Source organism: Miniopterus schreibersii (assembly GCF_964146895.1).
Source record: "Miniopterus schreibersii genome assembly, chromosome: 4".
Lineage (NCBI taxonomy): Eukaryota > Metazoa > Chordata > Mammalia > Chiroptera > Miniopteridae > Miniopterus > Miniopterus schreibersii.
Genome location: NC_138105.1, coordinates 79767253 through 79789961, shown reverse-complemented (window position 1 = coordinate 79789961; position 22709 = coordinate 79767253). Strand labels below are relative to the sequence as shown.

The 22709-nt window shown below is 46.1% G+C and overlaps 1 protein-coding gene across 6 annotated transcripts; it reads left to right on the top strand.

Annotated features, from left to right (window-relative positions):
- Window positions 1-5267: 5267 nt before the first annotated feature.
- Window positions 5268-22527, top strand: MARCHF2 (membrane associated ring-CH-type finger 2). Of its 6 annotated transcripts, XM_081136298.1 has the most exons (6): window positions 5388-5534; window positions 6119-6165; window positions 9626-9853; window positions 17170-17365; window positions 18815-19024; window positions 21710-22524. In XM_081136298.1, the coding sequence occupies exons 3-6, from the start codon at window positions 9678-9680 to the stop codon at window positions 21866-21868; spliced, it is 741 nt and encodes a 246-aa protein (XP_080992424.1). In that variant the 5' UTR covers window positions 5388-5534; window positions 6119-6165; window positions 9626-9677; the 3' UTR covers window positions 21869-22524. The 6 variants fall into 6 exon arrangements, with proteins under 6 accessions (XP_080992426.1, XP_080992424.1, XP_080992423.1 ...); XM_081136300.1 differs by lacking the exons at window positions 5388-5534; window positions 6119-6165 and adding an exon at window positions 5268-5290; XM_081136297.1 differs by lacking the exon at window positions 6119-6165 and having other exon boundaries at window positions 5397-5534; window positions 21710-22527.
- The last annotated feature ends 182 nt before the right edge of the window (window positions 22528-22709 follow it).

The following is a 22709-nucleotide window of genomic DNA, read 5'->3' as shown; positions in this document are numbered from 1 at the left end:
CTTATTTATGCATTCATTGGTTGATTCTTGTATGTGCCCTAACCAGAGATCTGACCCACAACCTTGGTATTTTGGGACGGATGACACTCTTGAGCTACCTGGATAAGGACTTCTCAGCCATTTTTAACAGTACAGTTCAGTGGCATTAAGTGCACTCACATTGTTGTACAACCATCAGTCTCCAGAACTTTCTCATCTTCCCAAAATAAAACTCTGTCCCTGTTAAACACTAACTCCTCATCTCCCTCCTCCAGCCCCTGGTACCCACCATTCTACTTTCTGTCTCTATGAATTTGTCAAAGAATGTCCAAACCTGTAGAGAATTTTTATAAAAATTCACTTGGGGATAGCCCTGACCAGTGTGGCTCAGTTAGTTGGAGTGTCATCCCATACACCAGAAGGTAGCAAGTTTGATTCCTGATCAGGGCACACACCCAGGTTGCGAGTTATATTCTGGTTGGGGCAAATGCAGGAAGCAACCAATCTATGTTTTTTCTCATCAATGTTTTTTTCTCTCCCTCTCTCTCTCAAATCAAATTTTAAAAATTTATTTGAAGATAAATTATCAAGAGTTTATACCTGGAAGCAAGATCTCAACAGACTTGAGAAAAATGCTTTAGAGAATAACAGTTTGCAATTCCTTTTATGTATTTGAGATTAAGGAGGAAGACTATATGAATGTGGGAGAGAGCAAGTTGGTGATCAAATTACAGAATAGTTAAGATTATGTGCTCTCTTGTGCTTTAGAAGGAGGGGTCTGAAAAAGGGCATTTCAAAGGTGTTAACCTAGATGCACAGAATTAATGGATGACTTGCTTAAGGCAAAGATTCTGTCATCCAGCATATGACTTCTTTACTAAAAGAAGTCATATGCTGGATGTGACTACCCACTGTGACCTGCCCAGTTAGCAATTTATGGTCAGACCATCCAGTGAGGTTACTTTCTGTAGAATCCCCCTCTTTTTTTCCTGTCATACAGTATTTTTCCTTTTGTGTCTGGCTCATTTAACTGAGCATGTCCTCAGGGTTTATCCATGTGGTAGCAGGTGTCAGGATGGCCTTTTTTAAAAAAACATACATCTTTATTAATTTTAGAGAGAGGAAGGGAGAGGGGAAGAGATAGAAACATCAACGATGAGAGAGTCATCATTGATGGGCTGCCTCCTGCACACCCCCTACTGGGGATCGAGCCTGCAACCGGGGCATGTGCCCTGACCAGGAATTGAACCTCGATCTCCTGGATCCTAGGTCGATGCTCAAACCGGCTGGGCTGGCCTTTCTTTTTAAAGCTGAATAGTATTCCATTGTGTGGATGGACCACATTGTGCTTACCCATTATCTGTCGATGGACACTTGGCACTTGGGTTGCTTCCACCTTTTGCTATTGTGGATCATGCTGCTCTGAATGGTATGCAAATATCTGTTCAAGTCCCTGCTTTCAGTTCTGTTGCAGGAATTGCTGGATCACATGTGTTTAATATTTTTGAGGAACCGTTGCTGTAAATAAATTATGACATAAAAGAACATAGTTCCACAAAAAATAAATTTATGTCATAATTTAGGTTAACAGTTCCTCAAAAATTAAACCTGTAATTACCATGTGATTCAGGAGGTGGGCATAATTTACCAGCCTTGATTTATCAACAGGGAACAGAAGTCATTGTGGAAAAATTAAACAAATAGCTATTAAAAAAAAAAGTGACTCTCCCAGGGTCCCACAGCTAATCAGGTTTCTATCTCAGAGCTCTATTTGTAACCACTGAGCTATAAGGCTTCTTCCAATGTTTATTGAGTGCTTCTATGTGCCAGAAAGCCCAAACAATTGAAGAAAATGCCCAGGTAATAGACTGGGAAGAAGTATACCAAAATTAAAAAAATATATTAAAAAAAATTTATTATGAAAAAAATCATTATGGATAGAATAGTCTAATGAATCTGTAGATGAAAAAAGGGATTCTATGAAAAGTGACCTCATAGGGTGATGTGATCATAAATTCCTATTTGGTCTGGTCATGGTGGGTGGTCACATTGCAGGCATGTAACTTTTTAGTAAAGGGTTTATCCTTGCCTTAAGCAAACCTTGTCCATTGTTTTCTGTGCATGCAGATTAACACACCATTGAAATGCCTCTTTTTAGACCCCTTTCTAATGCGAACCACCCTCTCAGACCCCTCCTTTAAGATGTAACCATCCTCAAGAGAGCATAATCTTAACTATCCTATAATCCAATCCCCACTTTGCTTTATCCTACCTTCATATAATCTGTTCCTTCCTTAATTTTGAATGCATAAAAGAAACTGCAAACTGTTATTTTGCAGAGCATTTGAGATCTTGCTCCCTACATATGTCATCAGTTTTGTCTCAAATAAAGTCATAAAAATTCTCTACAGGCTTGAACTGTCAAATGAGCCCCTGTATGCTACCACCAAACTTCATACAGACTAGTTTCACCCTATAGCAACTATCTTGCTACCATGAGAAAAAGGCCAATAGAATCTCCAAGTCATTGACCCTGTCATCATTTGACCAAACCAATGCCAGCATCCATCCTTCAGAATAAAAAAAAAAATTATCTTTATTGTTGAATCCTCCAGAATTCTTGTAAGTAAAAATGAAACTTGTTGAAGCTAACAACAACAAAAATCGGCTCATTAATGGACATTAAATCTGGTGGATGAAGGTTTGTTGAGAAACAGGATAATTAGTTTCAAAGTATATTCCCATAAACCACTTATTAATAAGTACAACATACTGAATCATGCTGGAGGAACCTGGCAGACGATTTTAATCAGGTTAGCATAATCAGTGATGGAAGAAATCAACATTCTGTGCCTCTTGATATATGTATGCACTGAAAACACCACTTTTGTGGTTCCTCTCCCAAATGCATAAGTCATGAGGAAATATTAGACAAACAACCGTTGAAAGGCTTTCTACAAAATAACTAGCCTGTAATCTTCCAAAGTATCAAGGTCGTGAAAGACAAGGAAGGATTGAGGAACTGTTCTAGACTGAAGGAGATTGAATTAGGTAACAAAATAGAACGTGATCCTGGGATGGATTCTGGAGCTTTAAAGGACTTCATTGAAGCTATTAATAATATATAGGAATTACATGGTAATATTGGATCAATATTAATTTCCTGATTTTTAAGGTTGTACTGAGATTATGTGGAAAAGTGTACTGAAGAAAAATACACTGAAGTATTAAGGGTTAATGAGATACCATGTGTGTAGCTGATACTCAAAGGATTCTGAAATGTTAACAATTGGGCAAAAGGTTTATGGGAGCTCTGTGCATTATTTCTGCAACTTCTATGTAAATTCAGCATTATTTTAAGATAAAAAATTTAAAACCTGAGTGAGTAGATTTAAACATTTGATGTGTTGAGCTGTAATTGTTATCCTTATTGGAGGCCAAATTATCCATTTTGTGGCCAGTGGAAGCTTCTTCTAGTTGGCCAACACTGACACTGCATTAGTAGGTAATGTCTTTGGTAATTCTTGTGCTTTCTGGTATATCATGATGTGCCAAGTTTATTTTGTACATTTCCTGGACCAGACCCAGAATCAGACTTTTCCCCAAGGTTCTCTGGTTCCTTCCATTGGAAATGGTATTTAAAGACCACAAGCTTAAGGAGTGCTCATTGCAATGAGGTTGGACTTTGTTTCTGACCTTTTTAGTAGACAAAACTAAGAAATGTTTGCTTTTTCTAAAGATAAAATATACCATGATACTCTAAATTCAAGATACTCCCAATTCAATTTCACTCCCTCTGAAAAGCCCAGTTTTTTTACATCAACATAATTATTCCTTTGTTTTATCCCATACTACACATGCAACACATTTAGAACAACAATTTTAACACCACCACCACCAATATAGTAGTGGTATGTACAGTCAAATTGTTGTGTTTTAAAGTCACTAGGAGTTCATCTTTGTGTTGTTTTGGCATCAACTGGATGCATAGGTTCATTAGTTTTTGTGTTTAGAGGTATCTTTAAGTTTTGTTTTATAATTATATAAAATTTGCATGGTTGTAAAGTCAAATATATAAAACTTTTTAAAAGTCTACCTTCTATCTCTGTCCCTTCCATCCTATTCTTTCCCTCTATAGGTAATCTTTTTAAAAATGTTACGATTTATCTTTTAATTTAGAAAAATATATGCTAGTATAACAACAGAATTTAACTGAGGCAATTGAACTCATCTATATATTAAAGGAGAGGCAGGAAGAGTATTATTGAGGCTTCTTGCATGTGCTTGAACTCTGCCTAGCATTCCCCCCCTCTTCTAGTTAACTTCCACTCATACCTTGTCAGTTCAATTGCTGCTGCTTCAAGGACATAATTTTGGATTTTCCAAATTATTCCATGATATGCTTCTCTCACTTGCTACAATTTATCACTTTTGTTAATCCTTACCTGAGAAATTAAAAAAATTTTTTTTGTTGATTTTTTTTAGAAAGAGTGGAAGGGAGGGGGGGAGACAGAAATATCAATGTGACAAAAAAACCACATTGATTGGTTGCCTCAGGATCGAGCCTGCAACCGAGGTACATACCCTTCACCAGAATCGAATCCAAGACCCCTCAGTCTTCTGGCAGACACTCTAACCATTGAGCCAAACTGACCAGGGCTACAATTTATCACTCTTATAATAATTTATAGCATAATTAATTATTTTAGCTCTGTCTCATACCCTAGATTAGGTCCATAAGGGCAGCAGTATTTCTCTTACTCAACATTGTGTTCCCATCGCCTAGCACAGTGCCTACTCATAATAGGATTTTAAATATATATGTATATGTATTTATTGATTTTAGAGAGGAAGGGAGAGGGGGAGAGACATTGGGATCCAATCGGCGACCCTCTGGTGCAAAGGACGATGTTCAGCCGAGCCTCATCGGCCAGGGCATAATAGGCTCTCTTTATGTTTATATTACATCTAGTGAATGAATCTATTGCATGAATGATGTTGGCTTTGGGCTCTTCCACGGTCTCTTAACCTCTCTCTCTAATCATCTGTTTTCCCTCTGTAAAATGTGAGCATACGTGTCTCCCCCAGGATTGATGGGAAGCGTAAGGGAGGTGACGAACACTCAGATCCCTTTGACGGGTGTAAAATTCTATAACGGTTTTATTTATTAACAAGCACTGGTTACCGGCAGGTGGCGCTAGCAGTCCCCTGCCGGATTGGGGCGGGGCCAAGACGGGGGGTGGGGCTGGGACAGGGGGCGGAGCTAGAGCGCGACAGAGGCGGAGCCAGCAGTTGCGGCGCAGTAGAGCCTGTGAGTCCCAGGATACCCTGTCGCCTCCGGCCCCGCCTCCCAGGGTGGGACGTGCACGGCTATTAGCCAGTGCAGTCGAGGGGCGGTCACCATTGGTCGGCAGCCTGTGGGCTTGGCGGGCGGTGTCCGGACGCAGGTGCTGGCCGGAGCGGAGCTAGCGGCGCTGACGGGACCGGCCGGGCCGGGACTGGGCCCCGGGCGAGCGGAGGGGCCTGCGCGGCCTCCCGGCCCGGCCGCAGATCAGGTGCGCACCGGTAGCCTGGTGGGGTCGGAGGACGCAGGTCCGCGGGCTGGACCCGGGTTCGAGGCCCGAGCCTGGCCCCGGCGGGGCGGCCGGGTTCGGACCCTCGGCCTCAGCCTTTCCGGGGACGAGGGGATCGCAGTTTCCGTCTCCAGGGCAGTGGGAGGTCTTCAAGCCTCGGTTTCCCTCTCTGTGAAACTGGGTCATCCTAGCGCCAGTCTAATGGGGCTGATTCAGGAGATGACTGATGAGAGTTTCAGGCACACAGTAGGCAGTCAGTAAGTGGCCAGTGTCCTTCCTCAACCTCCTTCTCAAAGGGATTCTGCCTGAAAAATAGTAAATATGGTGAACCAGGCACCGTATAGAAAGGCCATGCTTAGCAGAGTGCCTGGCAGTTAGTGGGTGTTCAAAACAGAATTTATATGATTGGCTCATTTAGTTCTCTAGGGACCATAATAGGTGCAAATATTAGAAGTGTTCCCTGTTATGCAGAAGAGGAAATCAAGGCTCAGAGAGGTAAAGTTTTTGCCCAGGGCTACACAGCAAATAAGAGCAGAGCTGGAATTCTAACCTGGCCTCCAATGCAGGGCCAGGGAATTACTGAAGGGCACACAGGAGCAGGAGCCTCTCTCCGGTGAGTGAAGAGGAATGAATGCATTTCACAGGCTCTACGTTTATTAAAACAGCAACAACAAAATGGTGAGCATTTATTGAGCACTTACTGTGTGCCAGGCACTGACAGTGTCTTGTCTCATCAAACCCTCTGAACAGCTCTGTAAGCTGATGACAGCAATTATAATAAGAGGTAATATTTATTGACTTTTTTTTAACTTTTTAAAAATTGGTTTGGGGGGGGAGGGAGAGAGAGAGAGATCGATTTGTTGTTCCACTTATTTATACATTCATTGGTTGATGTTTGTATGTGCCCTGACCAGGGATTGAAGCTGCAACCTTGGTGTATTGGGATGATGCTCTAACCAACTAGGCTACATGGCCCAGGGCCTATTTATTGACTTCTTAATATTTATGGAATTTTGAGCTGGGTATCATTTTGACTACCATTTTATAGATGAGAAAACCGAGGCCAGAGACTGAAGCAGCTGGCCTGAGATCACACTATGGGGAGTTATGGCTCTCTGCTTTCTCCTCCCTCAGTTTCCTGCCTTCAGTAAAGGAGACTAGGGCAGATCTGAAAAGGCTGTGGTGCCGTAGTGCCACCCAGATCAGCCTAGCTAAGGGTGAGCTTCCCTGGAGGAATTGAGCCTGGGGATCCTCCTCAGGAAGCCCCTCAGCAGACACAGTCCACCAACTCCATCAACTTATTTGACAAAGAAGGATGAGGCCTAGAAAAACAAAGTGACTTGTCCCAGGATCCAGCATCAATGACAGAGTCAGGACTTTAAAAAAAACAGGTCTTTTGAGTCCCAGACCCACTCACTGGACTAACTTTAAATTCTGGCACTGTTCCTTCTTACCTGTATGACCTTGGACAAGTAACTGTCCTTCTCTGAGTCTTAGTCGCAAATGAAATGGGGGTAACTATTGGACTTACTTCATAGGTTTGTTGTGAAGACTCAGTGAAATCTATCTCCAGGTCACTGAACCAAGTTTGCCCTAGACACTGACTCCCTTTCCCATCCCAGCAGCCCCAGAGCTAAGTCCAGCCTGTAGCCATTCCATCCTTGTGTCCAGCCTCGAGTTTGGTCTCTTCTGAGCCCAGGCCTCTGTGGTTTATAAGGACCTCTAGTCTCTAAACATCTGATTCCCTCCATGGGAGCTAGCAGACTAAGGGGCCTTGTTCCCAAAAATGCAGGTCTGCTCTTATACAGAGTAGGGGCTGAGAAATTAATGCAGCCACTCTGTGCCAGATACAGGGCCAGGCGCTGGAGACAGCAGAAAGCAAGTCCCTCCTTCACAGAGCTCACTGAAGTGTGGAAGACAGATGTGGTTACACAGGTAGATGAAGAAGAGCATCTCAGAGCGGGGCACATTCTTTGAGGGCAATAATGTGGACATCAATGCATCAATGGCACTTTAGACGGGATGGTCAGGGAAGGTCTCTCTGGGGAGGTGACCTTTGAAGGGGACACTTAACTGTTTAGAATTCAGTGAGCTCAGTACAGTACTGGTATGCAGTCCTTAATAAAGAGTAACTGCTGTTATTATTTTGGCCATTTGCAGGCCTTACATTAGCCGATATACCAGTGAGTTTTTCCCCCCCGATAGTAAAAGAAACTGTAGAACTAATATATAGGAGCTGTGATGATTCTTGTAATGCCCAATTCCTTGCAGGAATGTTAAGGCTGATCCTTGGAGGGGCAGGAGCACTCCCTTGGATAGGCCACTTGCTTTCCTTCTGACCTCTGGGCCAGAAGTTCTGGTTATAGGCACATGGAAGGGACAGCAGCATACACAACATGGCAGACAACTCACTGCACCTCAGATGTTATCTCGGTCAGGCATCCTTCCTCCTGGCTCCTCCTGCCTCTGGTTGATAACTTGTTTATCTGGCCTTATTATGGAGGCTCAGAAGGGCATGTTAAGCTAGGACACTGCTGGTCGAGCTTTTCAGAGGGCACTGATCTGTTGGCAGACTATCCTGGTGCAAAAAGTTAGTCAATAACTTACGCTGCTTTCCCCTAGCTCTGTCTCTCAGATTTTAACTCGCAGGAGTTGGTTAAAGCTGACTGTGGGGTATGTCAGTAAGTATTTCTGGGGTCTCTAGCTCAAAGCTCCTGAGATAGCCCTAGCCGGTTTTGTTCAATGGTTAGAGCGTCAGCCTGTGGACTGAAGGGCCCCTGGTTCAGTTCTGGCCAAGGGCATATACCTTAGTTGCAGGCTTGATCCCCAGCCTTAGTTGGGGTATGTGCAGGAGGCAACCAATCCATGTGTTTCTCTCACATTAATGTTTCTCTCTCTTTCTCCCCCCCTTTTCTCTGAAAAGCAGTGGAAAATATATCCTTGGGTGAAGATTAAAAAAAAGTATGCCTGGCCAGTGTGGTTCAGTGGTTGAGCATCAACCCATGTACCAAGAGGTCGCAGGTTCCATTCCTGATCAGGGCACATGTACAGGTTTTGGGCTCGATCCCCAGTAGGGGGCATGCAGGAGGTAGCCAATTGATGTTTCTCTCTCATTGATGTTTCTATCTCTTTCCCTCTCCCTTCTTCTCTCTCTAAAATCAATAAAAATTTTTTAAAAAGTTCCTGAGTAAAGGGTGAGACAACTTGGGGACAGATCCTTAGCTTCAGGGCACTTGTATTGACCTCCACAGGCATTGAGAGGAGCATCTAGTACTTTCATAAAATTCTCACAGGGAAACACACACATCTTCGGGCTGGTTCTGGGAGGGACAAAAGGGTTGCCAAGGGTTCCTCCTGGCAGGTCAGACAGACCCCAGAGTGGGGGGCCAAAACTTGCTCAAGTCACCCACCCAGAGCTAACTTCAGATTGCTGTCTGAGGCTCCAGCTGTCTCCCATGGCCTCACCTCCAGAACAGGCATGGCTTAGAGCAGCTCTTCTGGTGGGAACAGAGGCTGCCAAGGTCCTCCCCAGCCTGGGCCACTTCCTTGATGGTCTGAAGTACCAAGGAGTTCAGAGTTGTACAAGAGGCCATGAACCAGATGGATCAAGGTGACTTACCATCCTTGTCTGTAGAGCCAAATTGCTAGGTCTGTTGTGCCCCATTCAGAAGCAGGCTTATCTGTTCTGAGCCCAGTCCTGGGAATTCAGAACCAGTCTCTGCATGATTGGTGGGCATGGTTCTGGCATTGGAAAGCGCCAAGAAAAGGGCATGCCATACAGCAGATGCTCAGTAATGGTTAGATGCTGTTACCATATCTGGAAAAGTGAAGATGGGCATGGCATGCAAGCTTTGAAGGCTGGACCGGGCTTTCTTAGGAGAGTTAGAGGTAATATAACCAAGTCCTTGTGTGCTAGGCCTGGGCTGAGTTGTATGTGTGATCTCTTTGAATCTTCACAGCTCCTAAAAAGCTCCATCTTATAGGCAACTGAGACTTAGAGAGCTGGATTCAAACCCTGGTCTGTGTCCAACTCACTAACCTTACCCTTCACTTCCCTGCTGGCCTCTCCCCAGGCTCCTGGGACTATGGGCCTTGGGCCTTGAGGACCTGGTGCTCCCTGTGGCCATGACGACGGGTGATTGTTGCCATCTCCCTGGATCCCTGTGTGACTGCTCCAGCAGCCCTGCCTTCTCCAAGGTCGTGGAAGCCACAGGCCTAGGACCACCCCAGTATGTGGCACAGGTGACTTCAAGGGACGGCCGCCTGCTCTCAACTGTCATTCGGGCCTTGGACACACCGAGGTGAGTGGTAATCGAGCAGGTGTATCTACCTCCACTCACTTCATTCTCTGGGCCAGTGACTTCCTCCCAGTCTAGGGTCAGAAATCCAGTCATCTGAATGGGTCAGAGAAAGGAGTCTAGGCCGGGAAGTTCTGATTCTTCAGGAAAAGCCAAAACTCCAGATTATTGCATGAAATAGGAAGATGAAATGTGGCGAGTAGCTCCTGTTTCGGAGAGGCAGTGTGAGGAAGTGGTTAGAAGTGCAGAGGGTGACTCATATAGCACCTGGGCTGAAATGCTGAGGGGGGTCTTCCCTCCCTGTGTGACCTGGGACAAGTTGCTTTACCCCCATATTTCTAAATTGGAGACACCTTCCTTATTGGGTTGTGCTGAGAGTACATTGCCATGGTCCACACTGAGTGCCCACAGGTGGGTTTACCACCTTGTCAGTATTCGATAAGTGTGTTTAAACCTCACTGTTGGCCTTCCAGACCCATCTGTGAGCTAAATCTGCCTGATTCACCAATTTGTCATAAGTTCCAAGGAAAAGAGTTTTAAGAAAACCCCACACAGCCCAACCGGGCGTGGCTCAGTGGTTGAGCATCAACCTAAAACCCAGGGGATCAAGGTTCAATTCCCGGTCAGGGCACATGCCCAGGTTGTGGGCTCGATCCCCATTAGGGGACATATAGGAGGCAGCCGATCAATGACTCATCATTAATGTTCCTATCTCTCTCTCTCCCTCTCCCTTCCTTTCTCTGAAATCAATAAAGATATATTAAAAAAAAGAAAACCCCACACAAATTTAAATCCATCTTAATTCACTAAAATTTAAAATAGGCAACAATTTTTCAAGTTTAATGTATTGTTTATTTGATATGATTTAATTCATAAGCTTTTTCCCTCAATTTTTTTTGTTAAAATACATATAACATTTACCATCATAGCCATTTTAAGCGCACAGTTCAGTAGTGCTAAGTACATTCGCATTGTTGCGCAATCACCATCATCCATTCCTATAACTCTTTTCATCCTGTAAATCTGAATCTGTCTCCATTAAACAACAACTCCTTATCCCCTCCCCCAGCCCCTGGCCCCCACCATCTACTTTCTGTCTCTATGGATCTGACTCCTCTACAACCTCTTATATAAGTGGAATCACACTATATTTGTTCTGTTCTATCTGGCTTAATGTCCCCAAGGTTCATCCATGTTGTAGCAGGTATCAGAATTCACTCATAAGTTTTTCATTCAGACATAAAAAGAAGCAGATGGAAGCTTTGCTAGGCTTTGGAGGGAGCTCACTGCCACTCACTAAGTCTTTGCCTGGTGTCACTTCCTCCAGGAAGCCTTGCCTGAGCCCAGATGAGATTGGCAGTTTTCCTTCTAGCCCCCAAGGCAGTTTTTTTTGTTTGTTTGTTTTTGTTCCCATGCTTTTATTTATTTATTTATTTATTTATTTATTTATTTATTTATTTAATCTTTTTATGTTGCCTTTTAAGATATTTATTTATTTTATTTTGAGAGTACATTTATTTAAGCTGGGGACAGTGAAACAAGGAAGGGCTTAGGATAGAAGAAGCAACAGGAGAGAGCTTAGGTGGGGCTGCTTTGGCTCTCTAGAAATGTTATAGGAAAGAAATTAGCCTAGGTGGGGCTGCTCTAGCTCACTGGAAAGTCAGAGGAAAGGGGGCCTTAAAGATAAGTTTAGGGGGTTAGCCCAGAAGAAGCTGCCACTGTTCATTGCTCCCCTGGTTGCAAGTTTCATGCATCTTTAGGAGATGCATGCCTGGGAGGGAAGAAAGGCATGGGTATGCTTCTGGGAGGGAGAGCATGCTGTTGTGTTTTTTAAAATTTATTATTTATTATTATTTTTAATCCTCACCTGAGGATATTTTTTCCATTGCTTTTCAGAGAGTGAAAGGGAGAAAGAGAGAGAGAGAGTAAACATTGATGTGAGAGAGACACATTGATTAGTTGCCTCCTGCACTCACCCCGATTAGGGCCAGGGATCAAGCCTGCAACCGAGGTACGTGCCCTTGGCCAGAATGAAACCCGGGACCCTTCCGTCTGCAGGCCAAGGCTCTAACCACTGAGCCAAACCGGCTACAGCTAAAATTTATTTTTTTTTAATTTTTATTTTTAAATATATCTTTATTGATTTCAGAGAGAGGAAAGGAGCAGGAGAGAGAGAGATAGAAACATCAATGATGAGAAAGTCATTGATCGGCTGCCTCCTGCACACCGCCAACTGGGGATCAAGCCCACAAACCAGGCATATGCCCTGACCAGAAACTGAACCCTGATCGCCTGGGTCCTAGGTCAACGCTCAACAGCTGAGCCACGCCCGGCCGGGCTAAAATTTATTTTTATTTACAGTTGACGTACACTATTATATAAGTTTCAGGTGTACAACAGTATGATTCAACATTTATATGCATTACACAAAGTGATCACCACAATAAGTCTAGTAACATAGTCTTTACAATATTATTGACTGTATTTCCTATGCTGTACACTACATCCTAATGACTTATTTTATAACTGGAAGTTTGTACTTTTTAATGCCCTTACCCTATCCTACCCATCCCCTCACTCTAGTCCACTCTGGCAACATTAGTTTGTTCTCTGTGTCTGTGAATTTGTTTTTGAGTTGTTTGTTTGTTCATTTATTTTGTTCTTTAGATCCTATATATAAATGAAATCATATGGTATTTGTCTTTCTCTGTCTGACTTATTTCACTGAGCATAATACCTTCTATAGAGGCCCATCCATGTTGTTGCAAATGGTAAGATTTCATTTTTTATGGTTGAGTAATATTCCATCGTATATATGCTCCACATCTTTATTCATTTGTCTGTTGATGGACACCTAGATTGCTTCCATGTCTTGGCTATTATAAATAATACTGCAGTGAACGTAGGGGTGCATATGTCTTTTTGAATTAATGTTTTTGTTTCCATCAGATAAATGCCCAGAAGTGGAATTGCTGGGTCATATGGGCAGCTCTATTTTTAACTTTTTGAAGAATTTCCATATCATTTTCCATAGTGGCTGCAGCAGTTTACAGGGTTTTTAAGTCTGTATCTTCATCAGATCCCTTGAAGGCAAGACCATGTTCTGGTCAAGCCAGGCTTGTAGAAGGGGGACACTTGGAAAGGCCAGGGGTCTATTAGCCAGAGCAACCTGGGCAGGGGGATGGGGAGGAGGCTGACTGAAGCTGGGGTCTCCCTACATGGATTCATGAGGGGCACTGAGTGAGTTAACCCCACCTTGCCCCACCCTTCCTCTTGATACATGGGGAAACTGAGGTCAGGGGGAAGCAGACACTTGCCAGTGTCACTGAGCAGAATTGAGGTTTGGACCCAAGGCTTCTGCTAGGGTGAGAGAGAAGCAGGGGAGAAGCTCAGCCCCTCTGCTTTTAGGCTGGTGGCCAGGACAGTTATGCCCTCTGACACCACTAGGCCCTCCTGATCTGCCCTTCCACCTCTTTGCCAACAGCTTCTCCCCTCTGCCTCTTGATGCAATTCAATCCCAACCTGTCCAGACTGAAGACCAGGGCAGATTGGCCCTTCACAGAGGGAAAGCTGCTGTTTTTCCAAAGAGCTTTTATCATCCAGAGATGTGGCCTTCCCTCCAGCCTCCTGGCTAGTCTCCCCAGAGTAAATGAGGATCCTCCTGCCACTGCCAGCAGATTCTGGGGATTGGTAGAGGCCCATGCAAGCAGGTCACCAGTTGCCTGCCCTCTTCTTCCCCTCTTAATTCCTCCTCCTAGCCACCCTCTGTCATCTGAGAGCAGCAGGGTGGGGCTCAAAGATAATACCCAGTGCCTTAATAATAATCAAGCCTTTTATTTAGCTTCAAAGGAGACCCTGATTCCTGGGAGCCCATGGCAGAGACTAGGTGAGGCAGAAAGTTCTGGACTTTTAAACCTGTAGAGGACAAAGAGGAAGGCCCAGGTGGTGTCTCCAGGACCCAGTACAATCCACAAAGGCTCAGGCTTGGGGCCGGCATCTGGGGCCTCTATAACCTCTGAATCTCCAGTGCTCTGCCCACCAGGCTGTGAGTAAGCCCAGGCCCTTCTGGAAACTACCCAGAGCATTTCTGCATCCCCAGGCCTTTCACCTGGCCTACCACTACTGCCTCTTTGTTTTCTAACTTGATTACATTCTCCCTTTTCCTTTGATCTTGGAGCATTCTCTGGGCAGCCCAGTGGGATCTATGCTTGTTTCACCCCCTTCCCCACTCCATTTCCTTCCCATCTGTATTATGTGCATTATTTTCCTGAGTGAAGCCCATTTCTCTTTCCCCACCATCTGTTGCAGGCAGCATACGTAGCATAGTGGCCAAGGGTACACAGGCCCCTGGAGCAAGTTCCTGGGTTCAAATCCCAGCTTTGCAGATAACTAGCTGAGAGAGTTTGCATAATTGAGCTTACCCCTTGGAGCTCCAGTTTTCCCATCTCTAAAATGGGGGCACCTTCCTCCTAGGCTTCCTGTGAGAATGAGACAAATGAATCCAAGATGTTGAACTTCAAACAGTGCTCAGTACATAAGTACTCAATGATAAATCTGGTTTTGTTTGTTTTGTTTTTCTCTCTGAACTTGCTTCTCCAAAGTAAGGTTTCCCAGGACAAACCCCAAACTGATGTGGTTTTTCCTCAAGGTTCTCATCACTTCTACTTCCTGAGGTTGGGTTCCAGAACTGGGATGCCTTTCCTTTGAACTTGTGTGTGGGGGAGTGGGGGGGTGGGAATGGAATCAGGGTGTGGGGCGAGAGTGTAGCTAGGAGTGCCCTTTTGACTTTCTGTGAGAAAGCAGCACCCTGTGCCAGACTGGCAACAGAAAGCAGACATGAGTGGTCAGCTCAGCTCTTTGGTTTCAAAGCAGCCAGGTCCTGCCCCTGCAGGAGCTGCTGAGTCAAGAATGGAAAACAGTTTCCAAGAGCAAACTGGTGTTTTCTAAAAAACTGCTCTCTCTCTAGCTCAGTTGTTTAGAGCATCATCCCGGTATGCCAAGGTTGTGGGTTCAGTTCCCCGTCAATGCACATATAAGAATCAACCGATGAGTACATAAATGAGTGGAACAGCAGATCGATGTTGCGCGCTCGCTCTCTCTGTCCCTCCCCCTTCTTTTCTCTCTCTCTCAAATCAATAAATAAAAATTAAAAAAACAAAAACAAAACTGCTTTCTTGTTCCGCCTCCTTCACATGATCCACAGCCCTCTCTGGGCAGAAATGTCTGGAAAACAATGAGTCATGTGCTAGACAGCCTCTGGGCCCACCAAGGCCACACCCCCACTCTCCTAAGCCTCAGGGGAAGGACCGGCATCCCCAGAGACCAGGTGAGGATTGAGACCTCTCTGAAGGGACTCTCTGTGATGCTTTATATGTCTGTTTTCTGAGCCTCACAGGGAAGAGGAGCAGAGGAGCTCTTCTCCCTGGACACACAGGTTCTTCAGGTAGCATGGTCTTTAGGTATGGCTAGATCCAGCGCCTCTGACTGATCTCCTAAAGAACCTGTCCTTCCCTGTCTTTTGGTTCTGCTTTCCTCTCTTTTTCAGTGTTTGGCATCATTCACAGATTCCATGTGGAGACCAGGCTGCCACCAGAAACTCTAGACTTACATCAACTGTGCTGCCTGTAGTTCTGGAGGTTTTTTTTTTGGGGGGGGGAGGTGATTTCAGGAATTAATTCCCTGTGGTTCTGATTCCATCACACATGATCTAAGTTGGTCCAGTGCCCAGTGATGTGTGGTGTTTTGATTGGTCAGGCCTGAGGTTATCAGGGGTATCATCAGCTCTGTCTTAGTCCTTGAAGACTAAGAATTAAGAGTGGGGTGGTTTGGCCCGGCCGGGCGTAGCTCAGCGGTTGAGCATCGACCGAGCATCCAGGCGATTGGGGTTCGATTCCCGGTCAGGGCACATGCCTGGGTTGCGGGCTTGATCAATGACTCTCTCATCGTTGATGTTTCTATTTCTCTCTCTCCCTCTTCTTTCCTCTCTCTGAAATCAATAAAGATATATTTAAAAAAAAAAAAAGAGTGGGGTGGTTGCCCTAGCCGGTTTAGCTCAGTGGTTAGAGCATTGGCCCATGGACTGAAGGCTCTTGGGTTCAGTTCCAGTCAAGTGCATGTACCTTGGTTATAGGCTCAATCCCTGGCTCTAGTTGGGACACACATGGGAGGTAACCAATTGATGTATCTCTCTCACATTGATGTTTTTCTCTCTTTCTCTCTCTCCCTTTCACTCTCTCTCTAAAAAGAAATGGAAAAAATATCCTTGGGTGAAGATTTAAAAAAAAAGAGCCCAGCTGGTGTGGCTCAGTGGTTTAGCATTGACCCATGAACCAGGAGATAGTGGTTTGATTCTGGGTCAGGGCACATGCCCAGGTTGTGGGCTCGATCCCCAGTAGGGGGCGTGCAAGAAGCAGCCCATCAACGACTCTCATCATTGATGTTTCTATCTCTCTCTCTCTCCCTTCCTCTCAAATCAATAAAGATATATTTTAAAAATAAAAAATAAAAACTTTTTAAAGAGAGAGAATGGGGTGGTTGCCCTGGCTGGTGTGGCTCAGTAGTTAGAGCATTGGCCCACATACCAAAGGGTTGTGGGTTCAATTCTCAGTCAAGGGCATGTACTTGGGTTGTGGGTTTGCCACCCAGCCTGGGTTGGGGAGTGTGTGGGAGGCAACCAATCTATGTGTCTCTCTCACATCGATGTTTCTCTCTTTTCTGTTTCTCTCCCTCTCTCCCTCCACTCTCTTTAAAAATCAATGAAAAAAATATCCTCAGGTGAGGATTAACAAACTAACAAAAAGAATGGGGTTGCCCGGCCAGGCGTGGCTCAGCAGTTGAGCGTTGGCCTAGGATCCAGGCGATCAGGGTTCGATTCCCGGTCGGGGCACATGCCCGGGTTGCGGGCTGCAGCTGATCAATGACTCTCTCATCATTGATGTTTCTATCTCTCTCTCTCCCTCTCCTTTCCTCTCTCTGAAATCAATAAAGATATATTTAAAAAAGAAAAAAGAAAAAAAAAGAATGGGGTGGTTTCCCAGGACAATCAGGGTGGTATTGCAAAAAAATGAGTGGACACTGGGCAGACAGGTATAAGAGATGCTCACCCTGTGCCTAAAAAGGTGCTGCAGGAACCTTAGGGAGAGAGCACATCACTCCATCTGTGGGAGTCTGGGAAGCCTTCCCAAAGGAAAGGACATTTGGAGCTGGGCATTGAAGGATGAATAGAAGTTTGCCAAGTGGCTTGTGATTCAATGGGTAGTGAAGCAGGCATGTAGGCAGAAAGCCTGATCATTGCTCATATGTCCCATCTCTGTGTCCAGCGATGGCCCCTTCTGCCGGATCTGCCATGAGGGAGCGAATGGGGAGAGCTTGCTGTCTCCGTGTGGCTGCACCGGCACGCTGGGCGCTGTGCACAAGAGCTGTCTGGAGAGGTGGCTTTCCTCATCCAACACCAGCTACTGTGAGCTGTGCCACACAGAGTTTGCAGTGGAGAAGCGACCCCGGCCCCTCACAGAGGTATGCTTAGGAGCCTGAGGTTGGAGTGGGCAAGGAAGGAAGGCAGGCATGGGTCCAGAGGAGGGAGCTGCCCTGGAGGATCCTGGTGGGCTGAGGAAGCAACTTCTCTAGGAGGGACCTTTTTCCTTCCTCCACTCCAGGTTAGATTCTACTGATCCTGGGGGAGGCGGGGGATTAGGCCTAAGGTTCCAGAACTGACAAACCCTGTTTTGGACAAACCCTAAGGTTCCAGAGCTGCCCCCTCCCTGATTTCGTCACTTCCAGTGACCTCTGAACCTGAGACCTAAGGAATGAAAAGGAGCCAGCCATGCCAAGAAACTGGGGAAGGGCAGTCCTGGCAGAAGGCACAGCAAGTGCAAAGGCCCTGAAGCCAGGAAGAGCTTAGTGTATTTGACAAAGCTCAAGTGGCTAGAGTAGAGCGAGTTAAAGCAGGAGGAGAATAGCCCAGAAGGAGGCGGTAGTAGCCACACTGGGCTTTATGGTCCTTGCCTGGGAGTTTAGACTCTAGCCTGAGTGGAATGTATCAGGGCTGAGACAGGGCATTCCCAGGTGTGGTGGTCTCCCTGCTCCCTAGAGCTCTGCTGGCCGCCTGCATGCTTTTTAGGCTCCTCCCTGCCCAGCCTGGCAGGAGGCAGCTGAGAGCTACAGGGTGGTGATACTGGGCTGAGGTATGGGCTTCTGGAAAGGTTCCTGACACATTTGGGAGCTGGGCTCTTAGTTGAACAGTGGGAGGGAGAGTTTGCCCTGCCCTTAGCCTCCTTCCCTCATGCTGCAGCCACATGGGCCTCCTCCCAGCTGTACTTTATTCAGGCCACACACTCCCAACTTAGGGCCTTTGCATCTGCTCTTCCTGCTGCCTGGAGTGCTGTCTCCCCCACTCTTCACATGGCTCCTTCTGCTCGTCTAGTCCTCAATGTCACCTCTTCAGAAAGGCCTTCCCCTCCTTGAGCGCCCACTCCGTTTCGTATCTCACCCCACGAGCGTGGGAGGGCAGGGCCCTTTCTGTTCTCTTCACCAGAATTCCATGAGTGAAGCCCATTTCTCTTGCCCAGTCATCTGTGGCAGGCAGTGTAGCACAGCAGTCAAGGGCACACAGACCCTGGGGCAAGACTTCCTGACTTCCAGTCCTGGCTTTGTGAACTATTAGCTGTGCGAGTTTGCACAAATGAGTCAGCCCCTCTATGCCTTTCAGTTTCCCCATCTGTAAAATGGGACAAAGGTGCCCAGCAGGGCTTGGCTCATCATAGGCTTAAGTATTTGTAAAATGGAAAGGAGGGAGGGAGGTGCCAGGTAGGAGGCTGATCCTGTAGGACCCAGTAGTCATGAGGGATGTCAGCAGAGGGAGGCACGGGGTCTGGAGGTCTTGTATCCCATCCCTAGGTTGGGGATAGCTGGAGGGCGGTATGTAGCCCCTCTCAGCAGCTCCCTCCCTTTCCTTACCCCTGGCAGTGGCTGAAGGACCCGGGGCCTCGGACAGAGAAGCGGACGCTGTGCTGTGACATGGTGTGTTTCCTGTTCATCACACCGCTGGCTGCCATCTCGGGCTGGCTCTGCCTGCGTGGGGCCCAGGACCACCTCCGGCTCCACAGCCGGCTCGAGGCTGTGGGGCTCATTGCCCTCACCATCGCCCTCTTCACCATCTATGTCCTCTGGACGCTGGTGAGTGGCTTTCAGCCAGAGGGCAGGTGTCTAGGGGTCTCTGGCTTACAGCAGCCAGGCTAGGGGTTTGGTCAGTGGCTTGGGGTGGGGGGGATCCCTGCCTGTCTCTCCATGTGGCCCTGGGTGGAAATTCAGATTCAAACCTGACCAAGGTTTAGGGAAGCCTGAGCTGGGTGACCCTTCTGCTCCAAAGAGACCAAGGCACCTGATCACCAGTGCTGAGTGCAGGCCCCATCCAGGAGCCCTCCAAGACTGGACTGAGTTGGAAGGAGATGGGGAGAGAGGAGGGAGGAGAAAGGGAGGGGGGAGAGAGACAGACAGACAGACTAAGACCAAAAGACAGAGAGTAAGAGCAGGAGAATAAGAGACTGAGAGAGGGGTAGACCAAGAGACTGAGAGAAAAAGCTACTGAAAGAGAGAGAGGGGGTCTGGGGTGGAGTTGTTGTTTCAGCCACTGGCAGGCATTAGAACCCTTGCTCAGAGAATAAAGGGCACCGTAAGGTCTTACCCCTCAGATATAACCACTGTTATCTGTCTCAAAAATTATTTTTCGTTGCATTCACCAGCATATTTTTTTAAATACAAATAAGATGACACAGGTACTGCTTTGCAGTCTGCTTGTTTTCACTGTTGTAATGTTTTTTTTTTAAAAAAACCCAGCAGCCACCCAGCAGTCATTCATTGTATGGGTGCATGATATTGATTTAACCAATCCCTTTTGATAGGATCTGGGATGCATTCCAATGTTGGTTTTTCTTTCTTTTTTTAAAATATATCTTTATTGATTTCAGAGAGAGGAAAGGAGAGGGGGAGAGAGAGACAGAAACATCAATGATGAGAGAGTCATTGATCAAGCCCACAACCCAGACATGTGCCCTGACTGGGAACTGAACCCCGATCGCCTGGATCCCAGGTCGACGCTCAACCGCTGAGCCACACCCGGCCGGGCTCTTTCTTTTTTTTATATGCTGTTATGAACAGTGCTTTGGGCATCACCTATGCGAATGTTTTTTGGAACTTGCTTGGTCAAAGAGTATGAACCATTGACATTTATTTAGAAAAAAACCCCTGGCTGGGTGTGGCTCAGCGGTTGAGCATCGACCTAGGATCCAAGAGATTGCAGTTCGATTCCTGGTCAGGGCACATGCCCGGGTTGCGGGCTCAATCAATGACTCTGTCATCATTGATGTTTCAACTCTCTCTCCCTCTCCCTTCCTCTCTCTGAAATCAATAAAGATATCATAAAAAAGAAAAAATATATATAAAATTCTTAATCCTCACTGAGGATATTTTTTCCATTGCTTTTCAGAGAGAGTGGAAGGGAGAGAGAGAGAGAAACATTGACCTGAAAGAGACACATCAGTTGGTTGTCTCCTGCACGCACCCTGACCAGGGCCAGGGATCGAGCCTGCAACCCAGCTATGTGCCCTTTACTAGACTCAAACCCGAGACCCTTGGGTCCTTGGGCCGATGCTCTAACCACTGAGCAAAACTGGCTAGGGCAAGGGTACATTTCCTACAATTAATGAACCTCCACTGATACATCATTATCACCCCAAGTCCATAGATTACATTAGGGTTCATCCTGGTGTTGTACATCCTATAAGTTTGGATAAATGTATCATGACATGTATCCACCATTACACAGTTTTACTGCCCCTAAAAATCCTCTGTACCCTGCCTATTCATACCTCCTCCCCCACCCTCAACTCCTGACAACTCCATAGTTTTGCCTTTTCCAGAATGTCATAGAGTTGGAATTATGCAGTTTATAGCCTTTTCAGACTGGCTTTTTTCACTTAGTAACATACATTTAAGGTTCCTCCATGTCTTCTTTAAAAATATGTTTTTATTGATTTTAGAGAGAAAGGGAGAGGGATAGTGAGATAGAAACATCAATCAGCTGCTTTCTGCACATCCCCTACTGGGGATTCAGCCTGCAACCTGGGCATGTGCCTGACTGGGAATTGAACCATTGACCTCTTGGCTCATGGGTCGACCCTCAACCACTGAGCCATGTTGACCGGGCCCTCCATGTCTATTCACAGGTGGATAGCTCATTTCTTTTTAATCTTCACCTGAGGATATTTTTTCCACTGCTTTTCACAGAGAGAGGAAGGGAGAGAGAGAAAAAAAGAAACATTGATGTGAGAGAGACATATTGATTGGTTGCCTCCCGCACTCAGTAGGGCTGGGGATTGAGCCTGCAATCGAGGTACGTAATCTTGGCTGGCCTTGAACCTAGGACCCTTCAGTCCGCGGACCAGCACTCTAACCACTGAGCCAAACTGGCTAGGGCTCATTTCTTTTTGGTGCTGAATAATATTTCATCTTCCTATGTCCCATAGCTTATTTATCTATTCACCTACTGAAGGACATCTTGATGGCTTCCAAGTTTTGGCAATTATATTACCCAATGATATTTAATCCTTTCCAAGGGGCTATACTATTTCACTCCCACCCTCTGAGAGGCCCTTTACCTTTGCAGGGTCCTAAACTCTGGTGGGGACTTTCCCCAGGATAGTGAATGGGTTTGTGTGTATAATCTGTATGAAAAATATCTGGTTGCTGTTTTTGCTTCTAGAAGCATAAGCCCGGCCCTGCTGTGGGCCAAAGAGCCCAGTTTCCCTCCCTTGGGGGCAGAGGCCTGTCAGCTGGCCTCACCCATCCTGCACTGCCCCGCAGGTCTCCTTCCGCTATCATTGCCAGCTGTACACTGAATGGAGAAGAACCAACCAGAAAGTACACCTAAAGATCCGGGACACAGATGGCTCAGAGGCTACCCGGCACTCCCTGCTGGCAGCAGGACTCCTGAAGAAGGTGGCAGAGGAGACACCTGTGTGAAGGCTGGGCTGACAGGGCCAGAGGCAGCTGATGATGCCCTGACTTTTGGAAGAATGAAAACTGCCTGACCCTTCCTGCACGGCCAGAATGCTTCTTAGGCCAAGAGATGCCAAGTGGAGCTGATTCTGTGATCCCGTGTGAAGATATTTTCAGATTGTTTTGCACACTGTTGTATATGAGGAGGACAGATGGAAGTGGTCTTAAGCTTCACACGGAGCAGGCACCCTGATCTCATTCTGAGGTCCACTCGGCCCCTTGTGGGCCAACAGCTGTGGCTATAGGCTAGTTGAGGCTGCCCATGGGGCTGGACATTCCACAAGCTTTTTTTGCTTCTCTGCACCTGGCAGGCTCACTTTCCTGGCACCCTTGACTTTATAAAGTTGCAATGAGTTTCAAAAACCCACCCTGAATGAATAAAAGGAGCCCTTGCTGGATAAAATGGACTTGTCAATTATATTTCAGAACTGAGGCCTCAAAGTGAGGGACATGGGACCAAGGGGAGTCAGAGATCACACAGAGGCTAAAAAAAATGCACTGGGATGGTTTGAGGGATCCGTTGTGAAACAGCAGAAGAAGCCATGTCTGAGTTTTCAAGTGAAGAGCAGGTAGCATGGTTAAATAATAAATGATTTAAAATAAATATATGTAAGAACAGTTTCCACTTACTTTGCATCTACTATGGGCCAGATGCCATGCTGAGCCCTTAACACTCATTAATAACTAATGTTCACACTTATCAAGGGCCACCCTGCATGAGGCTCAGTTCAGAACCTTCACAGGCTTCCTCCGACTCTCACTAGCATCTTGGGCAGGAGGAATGGCTGTTACCTCCACTTTACAG